The sequence below is a fragment of the Nothobranchius furzeri genome, chromosome 15, assembly GCF_043380555.1.
Source record: "Nothobranchius furzeri strain GRZ-AD chromosome 15, NfurGRZ-RIMD1, whole genome shotgun sequence".
In the NCBI taxonomy this organism is placed as follows: Eukaryota; Metazoa; Chordata; class Actinopteri; order Cyprinodontiformes; family Nothobranchiidae; genus Nothobranchius; species Nothobranchius furzeri.
In genome coordinates this window covers 42,364,729-42,380,246 of record NC_091755.1, presented here as the reverse complement: position 1 = coordinate 42,380,246, position 15,518 = coordinate 42,364,729, and the positions used below count along the sequence as shown (strand labels likewise).

The window sequence follows — 15,518 nt, the reverse complement described above, 5'->3', positions numbered from 1 at the left end:
TCACAACTCACAGCGTTTATGGTTCATGCGGCTTGTCTCTGCGGTGAGCCAATATTCTCCCAAACTATAGGGGGCAGCATGGAGCTCTACAGCATGCATCCAACACTACACCATAGTAGAAGTAGAAATTACTGTTTACAACATGGCATATCAGCATTTTTAACAGCGTCCTCGTCTTTTCCGACAGTGCGAGTTTTTTCTCACAAAGATTGTCAAGAAAGCGTGTTTGTCGTGTTCATGTCAAATTAAACTGATCACAAAACACAGATTTACTTTCTTTATTTCGTTTTCCTCATCCAACCCCCATAAATCCCTGTGTGTCCTCCTGCAGCACTCCAGAAGGACAACAGGCAAAACAAGACAAAAAAGTCTGACGTGTTGTGTAAAAACTGCTATTTTTAGCATGTTTTTGGGTCCGACGTGTTGCTACCAGACGTACAGTGTGAGCAGTCATGTCGCATCCGAGAACTGGGTCGTACAGTGTGAGTGCATGACTCGTGAGATCTGCCCTGCGAGGAAGTCATACAGTTTGAGCTGAAGCTGAGCACTACGAGTGAAAAAGTCGCACAGTGTTCGCCCGGCTTAAGTTTAAAAAATTCTATTATAATGTGTACCTAGCAGAGGGTGAGTGTTGATCAGGTGGGGCAATTTGGTGCCACTAGTGTACTATGTAGTAAGGGTCAACCGCTTTATCGGTAGGCCGATACCGATCAGCCTCTTTAGTAGAGCCGACTTAAAGACAGGCTCCTTCGTGGGCAGCTCACTCCTGCTGGAAACCGGTGAAGAACCCCAATCCAAAAAAGTGGGAGCATTTACCTCTGAGTAAAAGGTAAGGCTTCTCTTTGGTGTTTTGAAACCCTACAACTGTATACTTACTGTGAATTCAAAGTAAAATATGAAATTATACTTAGCTGAGTAAAAGAAAAACGAGCTGTAAGAATTGCTGTTAACCGGTGTCGGTACAGGATCGGCTCGGGGTCCTTCGACTGCCGATGACGTCAAACCCACTCGGACAAAATACACTACACATCTATACTATTGGAAAGAATTTAGCAGTTTCGTTATTAAAATAATGTTTCTTAAGACGTAAGTTTGTGTTTATAATGGTATTTGTAAAATAAAACACTATATTGTATTCATAATGTTGAACTCCTCTTTGAGCACATCCCTTAAAGGATCATAGGTATTAGCAACACCTGTGAAATTGTATTTGCAGGAAACAAGTGTGTCCCGTTTATTGAAGTATTTTGTGTTTAGAGTTTTTGACGTCTTGTCCATGCGTAGTTCAGGTACGCTCATAGCTGCTAGCCAAAGCTCTGGAGTTAAAAGTGTTCTGGCTTTACTAAAATACCTGTCTGTACTTATATGATTGATGGTAGTTTTACTTTCTATTAGACTCCAAATGTAATCATTTGGCACGTTTCTAATTCATAATTTGTAAGAATGTAATCGGTGATATTAGCATTAGCATTCCTATGGGTTTTTCCACGTATATTAGCATTGCGCTAACCACTCGCTGCCAAATTGCGGCCTTTGCGATTAGAAAATCTCCTTTTGTCACATCGCAATTTAATTGCACATGCAGTTAATCGTTCAGCCCTAATATACATGCAGCTCTATGCAAAAAGTGTATTTTCAAAGAGGTAATGATGGATTTCTTTGTAAAAGTTGTCCAGCTTTACAACACAAAGATTTGCCTGGACCAACGTAACCTGATACCAACGTAACGTGATTACGTAATTCCGTAAGGTTCATGTTCAGCCAATCAACTACTTAGACATCATCTGTAGTCGACGGACCCCGAGCCGAACTTGCACCCGAGCAGATCCTGTACCGACACCGGCAGCATGCTGCTAATGCTAGGCTAGCTTGTTGTCACCTTTAGAGACCGTTTTAAACTCTCAGCTGCTTTTTTGCTTAACATATTAGCTCTAGTTTTATAAATTACATTATTGTCCTGTATGGGAGTTGGGAGAACTTCACTCTGTGTGTTTGAGAGGAGAGTCCTGCAGCAGCACCATCTTTTATTTTGAAATTTACCAGTGATTTTACACTGAAACCATGTCTGGTTTCCTGTCTAGCCCTATGTTAACTGTGGAAACTGATGCATCCCAAAAGCAGCACCTGATCCAATCTTTAGTGGCAGCGTGCCGCTTCTGGGACGGGCTGGAGATTGCTGGTTTGAAACACTCCACTGACAACATTGGACTCCATCTGAAGCAGTGAAGTTCCGTTACAGTTCCGCGCCGCCGACGCTTTCAGTGTGAAACGGGGTAATCTCTGGTCGTGGTTCTGTCATCTCCTGGCAGATTTTCACATATTTTAACAAGTTGCAAGCAGAGGACGGATCGTTTTAAGGAAACAAGGTTGTATCTTGCTGACACGATTCTGAAGAGGTGTGTTATGTTTCTAAATGACACTCGGATCAGGAGTAATTGAGGCAGGAATGTCGAATCTATGAATATCATGCTAACTTTATTTCAGTGTCACACACATGATCCAAAGCTTCTTTCACGTGATCAGGACATGGTGGGTGTAGAAAAGATGGTAAGAACATCGCTAATAGTGACAGACGTGGCGGGAATATAAGTCAAACTATTCTTCAGTTCCGCTCAAATTTACATACATCTCGTTGTGTTTTCATAGAAAATAAACATTTACAGTGCCTGTTGCGCGCGCGCGCGCACACATATTATAATAAATACCTTGCTCCTCTTGTAGTCACAAAGGAACTCCACCTCATAATCATTCAGGTTGGCTTTTCTCACTCCCAGATCCCGACAGTGAAGCTTTTCCGAGCGACACAAAACTTCCAGCTGGTCGGAAGTCAACTTACAGGGAACGTTGCAGCCTGGAACAGCATCACACAAAGTTAGAACCCGACCCAACAGCACCAGCATCACACAAAGTTAGAACCCGACCCAACAGCATCACACAAAGTTAGAACCCGACCCAACAGCACCAGCATCACACAAAGTTAGAACCCGACCCAACAGCACCAGCATCACACAAAGTTAGAACCCGACCCAAAAGCACCAGCATCACACAAAGTTAGAACCCTGACCCAACAGCACCAAAGTTCGTATGAAGTCTAAACGTATCCAGACAACCGAGAGCTGCCCACAAAATGATCTTTATAATAAAAGCCACCGTGTGGGACAAGCCATTAGGACAGTCCTTACAGACCAGGACCACCTCCTGGAGAAACCAGCAGTAACTCTGGACCGAACCGCAGTTCGCGTCGAACTCAGGTCCACGCGAGGTGAACGGAACACCTAAATAGATGAAACCGTGAGAGAAAATAAAACATCAAACCTTTCGGGTTACCGTTTAAAATTTCCGCCATGTTTCCTCACACCCGCCAAAACAGAAAGAAACCAGTTAGGCGGTCCGTCGGAGACGAGACTGAGCGGGGTGTGACGTAGCTGCTAGTGATTGGCTGAGCGTCATCTGTCAAATGTGCCATTGGTTCGTAGAATAACCTAAAATGCGATTGGCTGGTTTGAGTAAACTTAAGTCACGCCCATCTGCTTCAGGACCATGGGTCGCCGGAAGCGTCATTTTATTTATTTATTTATTTATTTATTTTTAATGCTTTATTTTTAATTTACATTTTTAAATACTTTTTCGGTTTGCAAAATACAACATATATTTTCAAAGAACTGAAAATTGCAATGTATAAATTAAATATTTTAAGGAAAGAAATTATCATTTAGAACTTACAGCATGACAATACATGAAATAAACGGATAGAAAATAATAGTAATTTAACTAAAATAAATAACAATACAAATAAAACAAAAATAAGTTTACAGGAGTTAATATCTCAGCATATTTCAAGCATACTTGATACACAGGATTGTCACTTAAAGAGTAAGAAACTCAGACATTGTTTTGTACAGATCGGTTATATATGGGTTATTTTTCTCATACTTTTAGAGATGTTTAAAATTGTTTTATTTCATTTTTTAAATGGTTAGTGTTAGGCTTGCTGTTTTTCCATTTACCCATGATGATAATAATGTTCACCATTTTGGATATATTTTTTGGTAGTGCATCCATGTATATCAACACTTTTGATTTGTTAAGTCATACATCATTTATCCCAATATTTAACAATAGATAAACATCTTTCCAAAAGCCAATTGTGACTGAACATGAGAAGAAAAGGTGTTCAATAGTTTCACTTTCTGTCATACAAAAAACTTATTTATTAATTTCACCTTTGAATCTTTTCCTTAGAGTTTGGGCAGCGGAATACATATCATGTATTACTTTGAATTGAATTTCTTTCATCATAGGTGCAATTGGCCATTTAAGATAGCTGCAAAAGGGCTTTGTTAATGCAATTTCATTATCTGTGATTTTTGTTTTAATTGATTTTTCAATATCATAGAATAGCTTTTTTTAAGCATACTTCCAAGTACTTTGTAATTACATTTTTGTTCACTCAAGTTAAATTTGCCATTTTTCAGCTCAGGAAGTTTAATTGACACATTTAAATTTATGAGTAAATGTTTTATCATGAATTTTAAGGGAAGTGGAATAGCTCTACTGATTTGTCTCTAGTTTAATTAAACTTTTGGACAAAGCACTCAAATTATAGCAAATTACCATTTTTATCCATCAAATCTGTCACGTATAGAACTTTTTTGTCATACCATTCTTTTTAAAATATAGTCTTCCTATTAATTACTATGGCTCTATTATTCCACAAGGTGGAGCTCTGCGGTGTAAAGTGGCTGAACATCTTTTTCCAGTAGAGCAGAACTTGCTTAAGGAAGTCAGAGTTTGATTGGTAATTTAGAAATTTCAGAGTCGCATTTTAACAGAAATTCTAATCCTCCAACATTTTGGAAAATATATTTTGGTATGTGAAACAATATAGAATTTGGTTGTGTTAAAAAAAGCTTTAATCCAGTTTAGCTTTACTACTCCCATTATGGCTTCAAAATCAGCAGCTTTTAACCCACCATGTTAACCATCACAGACTTTTTAAGGCCCAAAATTTCCGCACAGAGGTTCGTAAATAGTATGATTCAGCTCTCAGAGATCACCGTGATCAACATGTTGTTAATAATTCTTGTAGAGAAATAGCTCGCACTGTCGGAAAAGACGAGGACGCTGTTAAAAATGCTGGAATGCCATGTTGTAAACAACAGTAATTTTTACTTCTACTATGGTGTAGTGTTGGATGCATGCCGTAGAGGTCCATGCTGCCCCCTACAGTTTGGGAGAATATTGGCTCACCGCAGAGACAAGCCGCACGAACCATAAACGCTGCGAGTTGTGAAGCGCGTTCCATCCGCGAGCCGCATCACCGCGCGGAAAGTGAATGCGTCAAGCATAAACCAAGCTTAAGGAGCTGTAAAAAAAAAAAAAAAAAAAACAGAGACAAAATCGTGGACCTCCACAAGACTGGAAAGAGCTAGGGGGAAATTGCCAAGCAGCTTAGTGAAAATAGATCAACTGTTGGAGCAATTGTCAGAAAATGGAAGAGGCTAGACTGTCAGTCTCCCTCGGACTGGGGCTCCATGCAAGATCTCATCTTGTGGGGTATTACTGATGATAAGAAAGGTGAGGAATCAGCCCAGAACGACACGGGGGGAGCTGGTCAATGACTTGAAGAGAGCTGGGACCACAGTTTCAAAGGTCACTGTTGGTAGAACACTATGCCGTCATGGTTTCAAATCACACATCGCACGAAAGGTTCCCCTGCTGAATTCATCACATGTCCAGGCCCGTCTGCGGTTTGCCAACGACCATCTGGATGATCCAGAGGAGGCATGGGAGAAAGTCATGTGGTCAGATGCGACCAAAGTAGAACTTTTTGGTCTCAACTTCACTCGCTGTGTTTGGAGGAAAAAGAAGGAGGAGTTGCATTCAAAGAACACCTTCCCTACTGTGAAGCATGGGGGTGGAAACATCATGATTTGGGGGTGCTTTTCAGCGAAGGGGACAGGACGACTGCACTGTATTAAGGAGAGGATGAACGGGGCCATGTGTTGTGACATTTTGAGCAACAACCTCCTTCCCTCAGTCAGAGCATTGAAGACGGGTCGTGGCTGGGTCTTCCAACATGACAGTGACCCGAAGCACACAGCCAGGATAACCAAGGAGTAGCTCCATAAGAAGCATATCAAGGTTCTGGAGTGGCCTAGCCAGCCTCCAGACCTAATCGAAAATCTTTGGAGGGAGCTGAAACTTCGTGTTGCTCAGCACCGGACCCAGAACCTGACAGATCTAGAGAAGATCTGTGCGGAGGAGTGGGCCAAAATCCCTGTTGCAGTATGTGCAAACCTGGTCAAGAACTACAGGAAGCTTTTGATCTCTGTAATTGCAAACAAAGGCTTCTGTACCAAATATTAATACTGATTATCTCAGGTGTTCAAATACTTATGTGCAGCAGTGCAAAACAAATAAATTCTTTACAAATCATGTCCTGATTTTTATTTTTATTTTTACATTCTGTCTCTCACAGTGGGAATGCACCTACAATGTGGATTTCAGACCCCTCCCTGATTTCTACGTGGGTGAACTTGCAAAATTGCAAGGTGTTCAAATTCTTATGTTCCTCACTGTGCCTCTGTGAAGTACTTTAACAACTGCAAAGATGCAATGGGATCTCTGTCTCCTAATTCCAAATCTTTCCTCTCTTGTTTGGCCTTTCGCAGGGTGGCCAAATGTGGAAGGTGGCTTGGCTCAGGATCTCCAACATCCTTCAGATCTGCTGCCTTCGCCGACCACCAGCTGGTTCCATTCTGCCATCACACAGCTCTTTGACAATCTGCTCACACATGTTTCCAGACATGAACCGCTTGGAATGGCCAGAGAGCAGGGAAATATCTGTGTTTCTAATAAATAAAATAAAAGAGAAGATTGTCTTGATCCTTGCTCGGCAGATGTTTAAAAGTAGTAGTAGTAAAAGTAGTTAAAAATAAAGCACAGGGACTGTTGTAGGGAGCCTAAGTTTCCTCCCCTTCTGATCAGCTCATCTGTCCCCAGAAGACTGAAAAAATTAGGTCAACGAGGTTAAAAGTTATTTCCTAATCCGCGTTGCCTTGCTCCCTGGATCCCATTGATGTTATACTTCAATTTAAATGAAAACTAATGTTGGGTATTTCGACCATGCCTGTCACGTACTTTGAGATTTATCAGCTTGTAAAAGTTCAAAATTAGCATGGCTACAAACCAGAAATAGGTACGTCACCACATAATCTCTTCTCCTTTAGCGTAGCTGCTACTGACCACATGACCAGATTTATGGTGTTTCTTTCCTCCCGAAGGAAGGATTTGAAGTTTGCTGAACTTACAGCCATTTTCCCCCGTTTTTCAATGTGCCTGGTTTGATGGTGTCACTTTGGTGAAATGCATTTGTAGTCCTGGACTTATTTTCACACAAAATGTAAAATAGTGTTTCCCCCGTTTGAAAATAAACACTTTCTTGGTATCAAAATGCGTCTTTAAATTTCACGGACATCATATGTGAAATCCATGGCGGCCCATAACAAACGGAACTACAAAATTGAGTTTTTACCATCAACATATATACAGATCGACAGATCTAAGCTTGTCCATTCTGAAACATTGATTGTAAAAAATGTTTCACCCACGTGAGAGCTGAATCACACACCTGCAGAAGAGGAAATGAGCACGCGCAGAAAAAGATCAGACGTGTCACATGTTGGTGTGCAACTTCTCACATTCTACTGCACATACACACATACACAATTTTCAAGCTCAAATCATGTCGTACAAACACACACAACAGATCTACAAATGTGTGCATTTTGAAACTGATTGACACTCAAAGTTGGTATAATATTTTATGTTTAATTCTTTAAATTCTTTGGAGGTTTAGTATCTGCTGGTATTAGTTTGCCTGGTCCACACTCCACTCCAGTATGTGGCGGTAATGCACCTTGACGTTGCGTGCAAACCGCCAGAAAACTTTATGAAGAAGAAGAACAGCTTTTGTTTTGAAAAGCCTCGCCGGATGTGGAGGCTTTCTAGCTTGAGCTGACTCAGCTGGCTGGTCGGGTTTCAAGAGTTGGAGGAAGCCGTGCCAATCGAAGACCATCTCGACGTGGAGCTAGATCTGTAGGACGTTTAGTCAACACCCCGCCGTCCTCCTGGCTAACTATTGGTTTTCATGTAAGTCCACCCTTCATCTAAGAAGAGGAGCTGTGCTTTCAAACTGACGCCATGGACCCCGCTAGTCATGGTAATTGTTAGCTTATCTAAGAGGTCCACTTAGGTTAGCTCAGTGTCTGAAATGCACCAGATCAATTTAAGACGGTGTTTCAGGAACTCAGACGGTAACCAGATGTTTCACACAGTGCGTCTGAATGTGTAACTTGTGGACAGAATGTTGTGTTTGGGCAGGGGTGGAGGATGGGCCCGCTGCTACTTGACAGAGGCAAAAGCAGGTGGAGTGAAGGGCGGATCGGATCGAATTACTGAGGCTTCCTGGTGTTGAGTGGAAATGTGTTCTCCTGTCAGAAACGGCGATACCTCCCCTTCCAATCACTGCCGTCAAGCCAGCCGTCCTTCGATTTTTCAGGCGCGGCTACAAGACAGTCTTCGGTCGAGAGTGCCTTTCAAAATAAAAGCGCACTTATAGGTTGTGTATCTGAACGTGCTGATGAACTTTTTCTAAGTTTGTGTAAAACTTAAGATAAAACTGCGTTTTAATGATTTGATCTGTTTAAAAATACACTTAATTACAAGACTGAAAACGATTAAAACGTGTTTGTTAAATTGTGTGAAAGCTCAAACTGTTTTAATGATTTTATTTATTTAAACTTTAAATTAAAAGACCAGTTAATCGTTTTTGAAAAACTGTGTGCAAGATAAAACTACATTTTTAATTATTTAATCTATTAAAATACCTTTAATTAAAGAAATGATTAAAATGTTTTTTGGTGTAAAGTTGTGTGCAACATAAAACTGCGTTTTTAATGATTTGATTCATTAAAAAAATACTTTAAATTAAAATAAATAATTTCTGTACTTTGCAATTCTTATACATCTGTGGCGATAGAAGAGGGATCAATAGATACGGCGTGCTCCAAACACGCTGTAACCTTTTACTTTGTTCAGGGAGCAGCCAACAGTTGTCAACAACGCCACCACCTTGGGAATTTCACCCAAGGAAGTAAGTATCAGAAGGCACATAGGTTCATTCCACTAAATGAGGCATGGGACGTGGTTGGTTCCAAAATTTACAATTCATTTTATTTTAGAAATAAGTTTAAAAAATATATAAGTTTAATATGTTTGTGTTTAAAAGCGGCAAAAAGACAAACAGGGAATAAAACTTGCAGGACTGAGACCAACTGGAGGAGGGAATGGACACACGGGGTGATGAATCCCAAAAAGAAACAAGCACAAGAAAATATAATAAAGTCACCCCAGGCAATAGTGAACATTCACGCCAACGTGAGGGAACCCAGCACCAGCACACGCACAAAACGGGACCGCCACCACCGAGGCCACCTTTACCACTTCCTGTCCTAGCCTGCGCAAAAGAAAAGGAGAGCAAACAAACAATCACTAAAACTATTTGGATAAAACACGGTTGTTTTCCCCACTGGACCCCCACGCTGAGAGTGGGGAGCCTCCAACGATGGACAGAGGTCCGTGTAGAGACCACAGGATGGGGAGAAACTTAAAATGAATGAGTAAAATAACTAAAACGAAACAGCAGCGCCACCAGCCAGTCCACAGAGTGTAATCTAAAAGAACACAAGGAAAAGTCAAAGTTAACAAATTATGCTTTTGACCAAGTCTGGAGAAGTTGAGGCCCACACCTACCAGTCCGCCAGCTAGTATCATCTGGGCCGCAAGGAAGCTTCCCCGCCCGGCAGCGCACAGGTATTCAACACCTGTCCTAGTTGTAACACCTAGAGCTTGAGTTGGATTAATTCAGCTCGCATGCTGTCCCCTGCAGGAGCTACATACCTTTTTTTCCCAATGCTCAGTTCACTCTGGGATGAGCGGTAGCGCCACGCCCAGCACAAAACAAACAAATGCCCAAGCTGTTGAGTTCACAACACAGTTTGAGTATGGTTCTCTTTAGAGCTGGTTGATTAGCCAGTAGAGTACATACCACCAAAGCAGAGCCGATCGCCTACTGAGGCACAGTTTGAGGACAGCAGCTGACGCCAGAGTGCAGCAGGTTCCTTAGCATGCTCCAACAGTGAGCAGAGCCCCCTTTTATACTCGCAGCGCCCCCATGAGTACGGAAGCCGGTATGCGCCAACCCACATAATTTGGAGCAGGCTTGTTTCATCCTGCTACACTTCCCCTCCCGTTCATCCTGATCTGATGTGGCATTTCGAAATAAAGTTTCACTATATTCAACGGTTTCTTTCTCACAATCTGTCTGATTCCACAACATCATTCCACCTCAGAAGCCACGTGAAACGGTTTACTCGTGGCAATCACAGCACTCAACTGCACACCGGGAGAGTCTCAGCAGTGAAGCGGCTCCTCTGCCGTGCTCCTCGCTTGACTCGTGAGATCAAGCGGTTGCTCGAGACTTTGCGGTTGTGGTTTGTTTATGCAATCCGCCATTAAACCAAAACGAAGGGACTCAGATTGTTATGGCTGATGTCATATAAGATGTCAATCCTCTCCACTGCCAGGAATAAAGACATGAAAACACATCGCTGCACATCCGGAACAACGCTGTGAGTAAATAAGCCATTAGGCCGGACGTAAGCTTCAAATACGTGAAAGTGCATCCCTGCATTACTTTTATTTTGAAAATTACTGGGGATTTTGCACTGAAACCGTGGATGATTTCCTGCCTAGCCACATGTTAGCTGCGGTAACTGGAGCATCCCAGAAGCGGCTCGTGGCAAAAATGGAACGTGATCCCATCTTTAAAGGCGCGGTGTGCCGCTTCTGGGACACGTGTGAAAATTGCTGCGCCGCAGCTGGTTGGTGACACTCCATAGACTACAATGAATTCTATTTGAAGCGGTGATGTTCTGCGCCACTGATGCTTCTAGTGCGCAATAGGGGTCAGATCATAAAGTTATGCCCGATCCCAATCGAGTCTCAAATCACGTGATCTGGACAGATTTCCGATCATGTGATCGGATCGGGACATCCCTAGTTGAATTGGTGTTTAGTTTGTGTGTCGTTGAGAAGGGCATGGGTTTTATTAGCAGGCTGCAGTGTTAATATCTTCTTCTCTCAATGGCAGATATCAACCTGAACTCTCCTAACAAGGGGCTTGGTATGAACCACGCTGAAGGCCCGTCCGATGTGCCTGCAGAGGGAGCAGTGGGGAACTCCCCTCATCCCCCACCGCTCGGCTTGACAGAGGCAGAAGCTGAGGAGCTCCACATTGAACTCACTAAGGTCAGCAGCCTGTAGACTAAGGTAGGGTCAGGTGTGTTCCACCTGAAAATTGTGTGAAACTTTGTATTAGATGAAATGATTATAAATGTAGTATTTCCCTTCCATAGGATTTGCTGTAGCTTAGGGACATGCCTACAAACTGTCTGTATATATATTTTTGACGGGGACATCGTCAATGCTTCAACTGTACTTGCACTGCTTCCAGAACAGTCAGCAGAAACCACTCCGTTGTTGCACGCGTGCAAGCAGCAAGAGGGAGGAAGTGGGGCAGTTGTGCTGCAGTTTCCAGCAGCGCACTTAGTGTTGAGTTCAGAGAAAGGTAGCAGTGGAGTTAAGTGCTCGCCCCGTAATCGGAAGGCTGTGGTTTCGAGCCCCACTCAGTCTGTCGCTGTCGTTGTGTCCTTGGGCAAGACACTTAACCCACCGTGCCTGCTGGTGGTGGTCGGAGGGACCGGTAGCACCAGTGCTCGGCAGCCTCACCTCTGTCATTGCGCCCCAGGGCAGCTGTGGCTACAATGTAGCCCATCAGCACCAGGGTGTGAATGGGTGAATGACTGATAGTGTTGTAAAGCGCCTTGGGGATCCCAGGACTCTAGAAGGCGTTATATAAAATATAGGTAAAAAAAATGTTCTCGTTTTCTCTGCATTTCTAACGTATCGGATCAGGACCCGGTATCGGCAGATTCTTAAAAGCAAATGACTCTGAATCGGTTCGGGAACAAAAAACATGATCAGAACATCCCTAGATTATATGATAACCTTGGATTTATTTTATCAGTCCTTAAATCCTGAAAACTTACCTGTTGATATTACAAATTATAGGTTTATTAAATGTTCAGTTGCATATATTGCAATCTTCCTGCATTTGGTAGCAATTGGAGCCGTCCCTGCTGTTCTCTGAAGGCCAGTCAGAAGCCGTGAAGATCTGAGGAAGTGAAATGACTGGTGTGTCTGGTGTTTCAGGTAGAGGAGGAGATCAATACCCTGCGTCAGGTGCTGTCAGCCAAAGAGAGACACGCCGCCGAGCTGAAGAGAAAACTGGGTCTCCGTCCGCTCGACGAGTTTAAGCAGAACCTCACCAAGAGCTGGCAAGATGTACAGACATCCAATGCGTAAGTGTCAAAACTTTTTTTAGTTAAGGGTCATGTCAAGTACGTGTGGTGGGGATGTGCATAGTTAACCTGGTTAATTGCATTAATGCTGTAACCCAGTAAAATAGTTTTGCCCAGTTAACTGCCAACAAGGCTCTCTTCCTTCTGGTGTGCATGGGTGCAAAATATTCGTAGCCACCAGCGTGCGAGAGCGCCACTATCAAAAGCACAGAAGAAGAGCTCGTCACATCATCAAATAAATTCAGTCAAACATAAAGCGGTTAGAAAAATGCACAGCGTGGGAGCATTTTAAATTAGGTAGTTAACTAAACCAGTCCAACATCAAAGGGCTGAGCCTGGAAAAACACGGAGATAAAGCAGCGCAGCAAAATGAAACGAGACCAGCAACAGGCCAGTCTGCCATGACTCCTGCTCTGTGACAGCTCGGTGTCTGCCTCCTCTAGTCTGTTTGGCAAAATAAAGAAACTTTGGTGTAATTATTTAGTTCAATGTAAGAGAAAAAAGGGGAAGTGTTTTTTTAAAAGTGTGACCTGCTGAATGTGCTGACGAGCAGCGCTGTGATGTGAAGGCCCATCACGTAACCGGTCCTGACTGACTTTTCAGCTCTCATCCCACTAACATTGTTTTTAGTTTATGAATGTTGTAACGAGGGCGGGACTTTGGTTCAGCGCCAGAATTATGTTCAAAGTGTTTGTACTATTTATAGAGCGAGAGAAAATATTAGTTTCTCTTAGTGTGTGTGTGCGTGCGCGTGTGTGTGTGTGTGCGCTCCGTGGAGCGGGGAAGGGGATGGGTTGGCGCTGGGCAAAATATCGATACTTTTAAAATATGGTACAGACAATTAAAATAAAATAGCTCGGTTAGTTTAACCCTCCCACTGTCCTCATGGGTGACCCCGCCAGGAAAGATGACCATTGAGCAGGGTTGATGGTTTATCCCTTGAGGTCCACGTGGAGATAGTAATCTGTACAATATTGGGTGGGATGCTAGCACGAGTTTAAGCTAGCATCGTTAACTCACCTGCTGCTCCCCGCTGCGTCTCCTCTCTCTCTGCTTTGGCCGATCGTTTCTCCCTCTGGTTTGTCTCTGCTCTCTGGAAACGTTGAGCAGACTCATAACTTTATGGTTTTGGTCCAGCTGAAGTAGAATTATAAACATTTCAAGTTTCCTCTCTGTCATTTGAATGCATATCTTTCTCTGGATTAAGCTAACAGGACTCCCTCAGCTGACGTCACTTGGTTTTGCAAAAAAATAAATAAATTCTCACAAAAATGTCTCTAAATGCCTAAATAATTTATTCATGTGTAAAAAAAATGTTTAAAACGAGTTTCTATTATGTTTCTCTAAACATTGGTTCATGGGAGTCTCTAACCTGCAACGTGCTCTTTAAATGTTGATGATTATAACTGACAAGGAAAATCTCATATCCAGACCCACCTCATCACTGCAGACGCAGCTCCAATCTGACTATTTCTTCCCTCACCCATGAATAAGACCCCAAGATACTTAAACTACTCTACTTGGGTCAGGGCTTCATCCCTGATCCAGAGAAGGCATTTTACCCTTTTCCAACTCAAGACCATGGTCTTGGATTTAGAGAAGCTGATTCTCATCCCAGCTCCTTCACACTTGAAAGCTGGAGATCATGTTCTGATGAAAACCACCAAAACAGATCTCCTCAACAACTTGGCTGCCCCTAGAAATCCTGTCATTGTTATTAACAGAAGTGGTGATAAAGGGCAGCCTTGGCAGAGTCCAACTCTGACCGGGAATGAACCTGACTTACTGCAGGCAATGCGGACCAAGCTCTTGCGCCGGTCATACAGGGAACCAACAGCCCGTATCAGAGGGCCTCAGAGCTGTAACAGTGTTAGCTTATCGCACCGGTGCTATGAAGGTCGTAGGTTTTGTAGCACAGAAAAAAAGGTTGTAGCACCAGCATTACAAATTTGTTACAATCTCTAAAAAGCAAAATTAGTTCTTATAATTGCTTAAACACACTAACAAACACTAGTGCATATAATTAAAACACAATAAGGACCACCAAAGCAAATTCCTACGTTCACACTGCAGGCATAAACGCATCAAGTCCGCTTTTTTCCTCACATGCGACCCATATGATTTTTTTATGACAGTCTGAATGGCACGGATCTGATTTTTTTTTTTTTATGCGATCCGTGTCACTTATACGTTGTACTAATTCCGACGCACATCTGATGCTTTTGAAAGCGGCTGCAGTCTGAACGGTCATGTACACAAAAATAAACAATCAATGATGAACAAGCGTCTGCTTCTAGACCTGCAGGAAGAAGAAAACAAAAACACAAAACAAAGGGACACACAACAATACAACAAGAGCAAGCCATCGCTGCGTCAAACTGATGAGGAAATATACAATTTACCTTAGTTTTACTGAACAATCACAATAATAAATCACAGTGCATTTAGTGCCATCCACAGCCCTAAAACATGTGTTGAACGTGCCCAAGTCTATACTTATGAGAGCACCATACGCGCTTGTATGTGTAAGGTTTCTCTATAGGCGCGTCCAACAGAGAGTGTGAGGGGCCACAGATCTGCTCCCCAAAGATGTGTAGAAGATGTAAATGAGCTCCAAGTCCCAGAGATCCAGCAGCTGCCCCAGAGTGCAGGGACCCCAGGGAGACTAACCAGACAAGCCCCGCCCCCCTCTCAAGAGGCGCAGAGGATCTCCCCGGGGGTCACAACCAGCAGTCAGAGTCCCGGGAGAAATCAGCGGCAAGCCCACAGGCCCACCCGCAGCCTCCCACCCCCAAGCCGGCCGAGTCCGGAATCTAGCGACCTGGGACCCAGGGGCGACCAGCCCCGCCAGGGACCCAACAGAGCCCAGAGACTCAGATCCCACCAGACAGCCACCAGGATCAACCAGACAGATGCCAAAAATCTTAAGCTCCCTAACACGGGAGCCGCAAACACTCCGGCAGACCAAGGCCGGGGTGACACTAGTACAGACTTAAACACGCTTGTTGAATGATTTGTGCAAAAATCGGATTT

At 43.1% G+C, this 15,518-nt stretch overlaps 2 protein-coding genes across 13 annotated transcripts in view; one reads left to right on the top strand and one right to left on the bottom strand.

The window, feature by feature from the left end:
* LOC107390532 (histone-lysine N-methyltransferase SUV39H1) overlaps window positions 1-15,518 on the bottom strand; it is a 58,841-nt gene that overhangs the window by 15,130 nt on the left and 28,193 nt on the right. For 2 of the 4 annotated variants that reach the window (XM_054745633.2, XM_054745634.2), the window contains exon 4: window positions 2,706-2,851. In XM_054745633.2, coding sequence (XP_054601608.1) covers window positions 2,706-2,851 — 146 coding nt within the window. Of the gene's footprint in view, window positions 1-2,705; window positions 2,852-3,315; window positions 3,434-15,518 lie in introns of those variants that run through there. The other 2 variants (XM_015967315.3, XM_015967314.3) reach the window with 2 other exon arrangements.
* The window catches only part of tpd52l2b (tpd52 like 2b), a 31,925-nt gene continuing 24,420 nt past the window's right edge, over window positions 8,014-15,518 (top strand). For 8 of the 9 annotated variants that reach the window (XM_015967312.3, XM_015967308.3, XM_015967311.3 and 5 more), the window contains exons 1-3: window positions 8,026-8,224; window positions 11,216-11,373; window positions 12,337-12,485. In XM_015967312.3, coding sequence (XP_015822798.1) covers window positions 8,206-8,224; window positions 11,216-11,373; window positions 12,337-12,485 — 326 coding nt within the window. In that variant the 5' untranslated portion in view covers window positions 8,026-8,205. Of the gene's footprint in view, window positions 8,225-11,215; window positions 11,374-12,336; window positions 12,486-15,518 lie in introns of all 9 variants that reach the window. The other variant, XM_015967306.3, reaches the window with a different exon arrangement.